This window comes from Oncorhynchus kisutch, unplaced genomic scaffold (assembly GCF_002021735.2).
Source record: "Oncorhynchus kisutch isolate 150728-3 unplaced genomic scaffold, Okis_V2 scaffold635, whole genome shotgun sequence".
Taxonomy (NCBI): domain Eukaryota; kingdom Metazoa; phylum Chordata; class Actinopteri; order Salmoniformes; family Salmonidae; genus Oncorhynchus; species Oncorhynchus kisutch.
In genome coordinates, this window is record NW_022262580.1 from 380,332 (window position 1) to 387,638 (window position 7,307).

Here is a 7,307-nt window from a genome sequence, read left to right on the forward strand (position 1 = left end):
AAATTAATAAATTAATAAAAGCAAAAAGTACAAAAGGGGAAATAAATTTGCATAAATACGGGTTGTATTTACAATGGTGTTTGTTCTTCACTGGTTGCCCTTTTCTCGTGGCAACAGGTCATAACTCTTGCTGCTGTGATTGGTCACTGTGGTATTTCACCCAGTAGATATGGGAGTTTATCAACATTAGGTTTTGTTTTATTTATTTATTTAAAATTCTTTGTGTCTCAATGATTTTTATACTTTTACTCAAGTAGCATTTTTACTGGGTGACTTTTACTTGAGTCATTTTCTATCAAGGTATCTTTAACTTTGACTTTTACTAATGAGACTTGTTACTTTTTCCACAACTGAGTAAATCTGTTTGACAGCGTCAGGCAGGCGACACAACAAAGATGGCCGACAGATGCCAATGTATCATGATCAAGATCAAGATGGCCGACAGATGCCAATGTATCATGATCAAGATCAAGATGGCCGACAGATGCCAATGTATCATGATCAAGATCAAGATGGCCGACAGATGCCAATGTATCATGATCAAGATCAAGATGGCCGACAGATGCCAATGTATCATGATCAAGATCAAGATGGCCGACAGATGCCAATGTATCATGATCAAGATCAAGATGGCCGACAGATGCCAATGTATCATGATCAAGATCAAGATGGCCGACAGATGCCAATGTATCATGATCAAGATCAAGATGGCCGACAGATGCCAATGTATCATTGTCCACATTTGAGTGGGATTTCCAAACCGTCCATTTAAAATGTCCTCCTACGCTGCGCTGGAGACCCACGAACTGAGCATCCTAAAAAAAACCTTCTCTTCATATGGTTTTCCATCAGCCGTCGACACCACCTCCGAGAGAGTTGCCCTCTGTCACCTTCTGACCCTAGTTATTGTGTTATTTGTATGTTTTAGTTGGTCAGGACGTGAGTTGGGTGGGAATTCTATGTTTTGTGTGTCTAGGTTGTTTTTCAAGGGGAGGGGGGAGGGGAGAGGAGAGGCTAGTGAACTGAACCCTCCTTCCTGCCAGAGAAAAGGATCAACCTGATTGGATTACCCTGACCCCTCCTCCTCCATTGTAGCTCAGTGACTACCGCATGTTTTTTTTACACCAAGTTTACCCACAATCCTATGTGAACGTGACACCATCCCAGTACAAGCATTGTCTCTGGGGTCAATTTAAATAGCAGGCCTTACAAGATGGGTTTTTGTGTGTGTGTGTGTGTGTGTGTGTGTGTCTATACACAGTGTGGGTTTTTGTCTGTGTGTGTGTGTATACACAGTGTGGGTTTTTGTGTGTGTGTGTGTGTTTACACAGTGTGGGTTTTTGTGTGTGTGTGTGTGTGTGTGTGTGTGTGTGTGTGTGTGTGTGTGTGTGTGTGTGTGTGTGTGTGTTTACACAGTGGCTGTGTGTTTGTCACGTCCCCATTCGTTTGCCTCCTCATGGCGCTCTGTTTCCAGGTGTGAATAATTTAGTGACAGCCTGGCCGTGTGGAGCTACATGACAGCACAGCCTTAAGGGGAGAACAGTTACCCCTCCAGTCCGGGACTCGGACGGACTAGTGAGGGACAGTTTAGGGACATAGGGGAACGACAGGGTCACGAAGACGCCGTCACAATTGAGGGGCGCAGGAATTCTGTGGCGCTGGTAGGGGGCGAGGGCGGGGTCTGGTACGAGCTGCCTCCCGAACTACGCCCTCCTCCCTCAGACTTTTTACCTCAGAAGGACGAAGCCATGTACCCCAACCAGATCTACCAACTCTACCCAGAGAGACATGGACAACCACTTCCACACACCCTGGTGAGGAAGAACTCAGTACCCGAGCTGAGTAGCCTCTATCTCAGGCAAATAATGGCAGCCAGGGCCTCTTCTGTGGTTCCTCCAGCTCCACCCCAACAGAATTACTACCAGAAGGCACCCCCACCGGACAACACGGCCCCGGCTATGTCCAGGAGCTTATCTCCTCGTTGTCTTGAAGACGGCTCCTCCTTATATAGGACCAGCCAGCAGCAGCATCACCTGCTTAACGGATCAGCGTCGCATTATGGGATGTCCGGGCTCACCGGTGGACGAGGGGGGTTTAGAGCTGGTGTTTCTACTGCGTCTGCCTGGGATCAAGGACACGCCAGGTTTGCCCCTCCCCTCCCAGCTCCTACGCCTGCCCCAGGCCCTCCCCCTCCTCCTCCTCCCTCTCCCGCTCACAACGAGCTCAGCCGGTCGTACCGGGAAGCCAAGATGATCCCAGACTTCCAGCACAGCACTGGTGTCTGCAGGGCTCCATCTCCTGCCTGCTACGGGGTCCAGCCCCCGCTTCCTGTTTACACTGCAGCCCAGCCTCAGCCTCTCCCCTCTCTCTCCGCTTATCACCCTCCCCTCTACAGTGCCATCTACAGCCTCCCGTTGGACCCCCGGGTTGGTGTTGGACAGACTGCCGCCACCACCAGTCTCATGGTGGACCCTGCTACCCAACAGCACGGACACATGGACGGTTCCCTCCAGCGCTACGGTGCTGTGGCATCCCAGAGGCTGCCCTACGACCCGGGATACGACCCTGGCTCTACCATGGTCCAACAACAGCACCACCCTAGCGCGGCGATGAATATGGATCCCAAGAGGATGGTGGACCCAGGGTTCCTGGCGTTCCTCAGAGCCGAGGGTCTGGCGGACAGCACCATCAGCTTACTACTCCAGCAGGGCTTTGACTCCACCTCTATGCTGGGGGTCATGGAGGATCATGACGTCCGTTCTATAGCCACTAATCTGGGCCAGGCCCGAGCGCTGTCCAGCGTGGTGCTCCACTGTAAGCAGCAGCCTGGCGAGTCGGCCTTAGCCGCTCAGCAGCGCATTAGAGGCCGCGCCAACAGCTTCGGACACACCAACAACCTCTACATGCAAGGGATGCAGAACATGACCCAGGGGATGAGCAGCATGGCCATGGACCCCCACACGATGCACCAGCAGCCCCCCACCTCCGTCCAGACCTTCAGCCCCAGGATGGGAGAGTTCCTGGGCAGGAGACCCAACAGCGCCCCATCTCAACACCTCCTGGAGACCACCACATACGGAGCACCCCGAGGGACCTTCCCCGTCAGCTCTGGGGGATACGGTAACACCCTCGCCCAGGCAAGACCGCTATCCATGTACAACGCCCACACCGGCATCGCCATGTCCGCCCTGCAGCACCAGCAGCCTACTGCCCCCAACACCCCCGGAGGAACGGCCCCCAAAACCTTCTCTGGTTCTTACTCCCCCATGGAGCTCATGAAGAGAGCCCCCAACATGCCCCCCATGTCACCTGGGGTGGTTCAGAGCCCCCTGCACAGCCCCCAGCTGCTGAGGAAGGGGGTGTCTGATGCAGGGGAGAGCGGTGTGGTCGTCGGAGCGTCGTCCTCCTCCCACCAGATACAGACCCTTAACAACAACAGGACGACAGGACGGAGAACGGGGCCACCTGTCATTGTTTCTACCATGGCTGCCTCGTCTGATACAAGTAACCACGCTCCTCCTCGCTATTCTTCATCTCCAACTCCTCTGACCTCGCTATCCCTCCTCTCCAACTCCTCTCCTGTCATTGTTTCTACCATGGCTGCCTCGTCTGATACAAGTAACCACACTCCTCCTCGCTGTCTCTCCTCTCCAACTCCTCTGACATCGCAAATCCTCTTCTCCAACTCCTCTGACCTCGCTATCCCTCCTCTCCTCTCCTCCCCAACTCCTCTGACCTCGCTATCCCTCCTCTCCAACTCCTCTGACCTCGCTATCCCTCCTCTCCTCTCCTCCCCAACTCCTCTCCTCTCCTCCCCAACTCCTCTCTTCCCCAACTCCTCTCCTCTCTTATCATCTCCAACTCCTCCCCTCTCCAACTCCTCTCCCCTCCTCCCCAACTCCTCCCCAACTCCTCTCCAACTCCTCTCCTCCCCAACTCCTCTCCAACTCCTCTCCTCCCCAACTCCTCTCCTCCCCTCCTCCTCTCCTCCCCTCCCCAACTCCTCTCCTCTCCTCCCCAACTCCTCTCCTCTCCAACTCCTCTCCTCTCCTCCCCAACTCCTCCCCTCCCAGCTCCTCTCCTCTCCTTTCCAACTCCTCTCCTCCCCTCCCAGCTCCTCTCCTCTCCTCCCCAACTCCTCTCCTCCCCTCCCAGCTCCTCTCCTCTCCTCCCCAACTCCTCTCCTCCCCTCCCAGCTCCTCTCCTCTCCTCCCTGACATGATAATCAGCTTTACCTAACAGGTCTGTTTTTAAATGGTGGCACTATTTATACAACCAGCAGCAAGGCTGTAGATCCATGTCCTTATAGAGCTCCTGTCTGAGATCCCTGTTCAGATACAACCAGCAGCAACGGCTGTAGATCCATGTCCTTATAGAGCTCCTGTCTGAGATCCCTGTTCAGATACAACCAGCAGCCCTACAGCTGTAGATCCATGTCCTTATAGAGCTCCTGTCTGTCTGAGATCCCTGTTCAGGTACAACCAGCAGCAACGGCTGTAGATCCATGTCCTTATAGAGCTCCTGTCTGTCTGTGATCCCTGTTCAGATACAACCAGCAGCCCTACAGTGAGGGAAAAAAGTATTTGATCCCCTGCTGATTTTGTACGTTTGCCCACTGACAAAGAAATGATCAGTCTATAATTTTAATGGTTGTTTTACTTGAACAGTGAGAGACTGAATAACAACAACAAAAATCCAGAAAAACGCATGTCAAAAATGTTATAAATTGATTTGCATTTTAATGAGGGAAATACGTATTTGACCACTTCTCAGTCAGAAAGGTTTCTGGCTCCCAGGTGTCTTTTATACAGGTAACGAGCTGCGATTAGGAGCACACTCTTAAAGGTAGTGCTCCTAATCTCAGCTTGTTACCTGTATAAAAGACACCTGTCCACAGAAGCAATCAATTAATCAGATTCCAAACTCTCCACCATGGCCAAGACCAAAGAGCTCTCCAAGGATGTCAGGGACAAGATTGTAGACCTACACAAGGCTGGAATGGGCTACAAGACCATCGCCAAGCAGCTTGGTGAGAAGTTGACAACAGTTGTTGCGATTATTTCGCAAATGGAAGAAACACAAAATAACTGTTAATCTCCCTCGGCCTGGGGCTCCATGCAAGATCTCACCTCGTGGAGTTTCAATGATCATGAGAACGGTGAGGAATCAGCCCAGAACTACACGTGAGGATCTTGTCAATGATCTCAAGGCAGCTGGGACCATAGTCACCAAGAAAACAATTGGTAACACACTACGCCGTGAAGGACCGAAATCCTGCAGCGCCCGCAAGGTCCCCCTGCTCAAGAAAGCACATATACATGCCCGTCTGAAGTTTGCCATGAACATCTGAATGATTCAGAGGACAACTGGGTGAAAGTGTTGTGGTCAGATGAGACCAAAATGGAGCTCTTTGGCATCAACTCAACTTGCTGTGTTTGGAGGAGGAGGAATGCTGCCTATGACCCCAAGAACACCATCCCCACTGTCAAACTTGGAGGGGGAAACATTATGCTTTGGGGGTGTTTTTCTGCGAATGGGACAGGACAACTTCACCGGACGATGGACGGTACCATCAAATCTTGGGCACATTAAGGTCCTGGCCTAGCCAGTCTCCAGACCTTAATGCCATATAAAATCTGTGGAGGAGCTGAAGGTTCAAGTTGCCAAACGTCAGCCTCGAAACCTTAATGACTTGGAGAAGATCTACAAAGAGGAGTGGGACAAAATCCCTCCTGAGATGTGTGCAAACCTGGTGGCCAACTACAAGAAACATCTGACCTCTGATTGCCAACAAGGGTTTTGCCACCAAGTACTAAGTCATGTTTTGCAGAGGGGTCAAATACTTATTTTCCTCATTAAAATGCAAATCAATTTATAACATTTTTGACATGTGTTTTTCTGGACTTTTGTTGTTGTTATTCTGTCTCACTGTTCAAATAAACCTATCATTAAAATTATAGACTGATCATTTCTTTGTCAGTGGGCAAACGTACAAAATCAGCAGAGGATCAAATAGTTTTTTCCCTCGCCGTAACCCTGATTTACACCCTATCCGCAGTGGAGGTTTGAGTTGAAATTCACTCAAGTTGTTTGGGTTTTGTAGTGAGTGATGCGTTGTGTTGCTCGTTGGTTTCTGTAAACTTGGATTGGATAGGTGATGTCATCTCTGAAGTCAGTGTGTGTCAGTTGGGATAGGTGATGTCATATCTGAAGTCAGTGTGTGTCAGTTAGGATAGGTGATGTCATATCTGAAGTCAGTGTGTGTCAGTTAGGATAGGTAATGTCATATCTGAAGTCAGTGTGTGTCAGTTGGGATAGGTGATGTCATATCTGAAGTCAGTGTGTGTCAGTTAGGATAGGTGATGTCATATCTGAAGTCAGTGTGTGTCAGTTGGATAGGTGATGTCACATCTGAAGTCAGTGTGTGTCAGTTAGGATAGGTGATGTCATATCTGAAGTCAGTGTGTGTCAGTTAGGATAGGTGATGTCATATCTGAAGTCAGTGTGTGTCAGTTAGGATAGGTGATGTCATATCTGAAGTCAGTGTGTGTCAGTTAGCATAGGTGATGTCATATCTGAAGTCAGTGTGTGTCAGTTAGGATAGGTGATGTCATATCTGAAGTCAGTGTGTGTCAGTTGGATAGGTGATGTCATATCTGAAGCCAGTGTGTCAGTTGGGATAGGTGATGTGTCGTATTTACTTATTAAATATTGAAACTGTTTGCCTTGACTACGTGTTTATCGTTTGATCAGAAGGCTGATTTTCAACATAATCTCATTCATCATTTCAAAAAGTATTTTTGGGCAACAAAGGGCAGCCTTTGTTAGGTGCTGACAGAGTCTCTGTCTCCTCTCATCAGGAGATAGTGTGTTTGACAGGGTCTCTGTCTCCCTTCATCAGGAGATAGTGTGTTTGACAGAGTCTCTGTCTCCTCTCATCAGGAGAGTGTGTTTGACAGGGTCTCTGTCTCCCTTCATCAGGAGATAGTGTGTTTGACAGAGTCTCTGTCCCCTCTCATCAGGAGATAGTGTGTTTGACAGAGTCTCTGTCCCGTCTCATCAGGAGATAGTGTGTTTGACAGGGTCTCTGTCTCCCCTCATCAGGAGATAGTGTGTTTGACAGAGTCTCTGTCTCCCCTCATCAGGAGATAGTGTGTTTGACAGAGTCTCTGTCTCCTCTCATCAGGAGAGTGTGTTTGACAGGGTCTCTGTCTCCCCTCATCAGGATATAGTGTGTTTGACAGTCTCTTAGTGTCCACACACCTGTTACTGGAATTGGATGTGTGGGTGTCACATGGAATCATTTG

At 49.8% G+C, this 7,307-nt stretch overlaps 1 protein-coding gene across 1 annotated transcript in view; it reads left to right on the plus strand.

Annotated features, from left to right (window-relative positions):
• Positions 1-395: 395 nt before the first annotated feature.
• LOC109886697 (uncharacterized) overlaps positions 396-7,307 on the plus strand; it is an 82,982-nt gene continuing 76,070 nt past the window's right edge. The window contains 2 exon segments of the mRNA XM_031815822.1: positions 396-726; positions 1,666-3,504. Coding sequence (XP_031671682.1) covers positions 396-726; positions 1,666-3,504 — 2,170 coding nt within the window.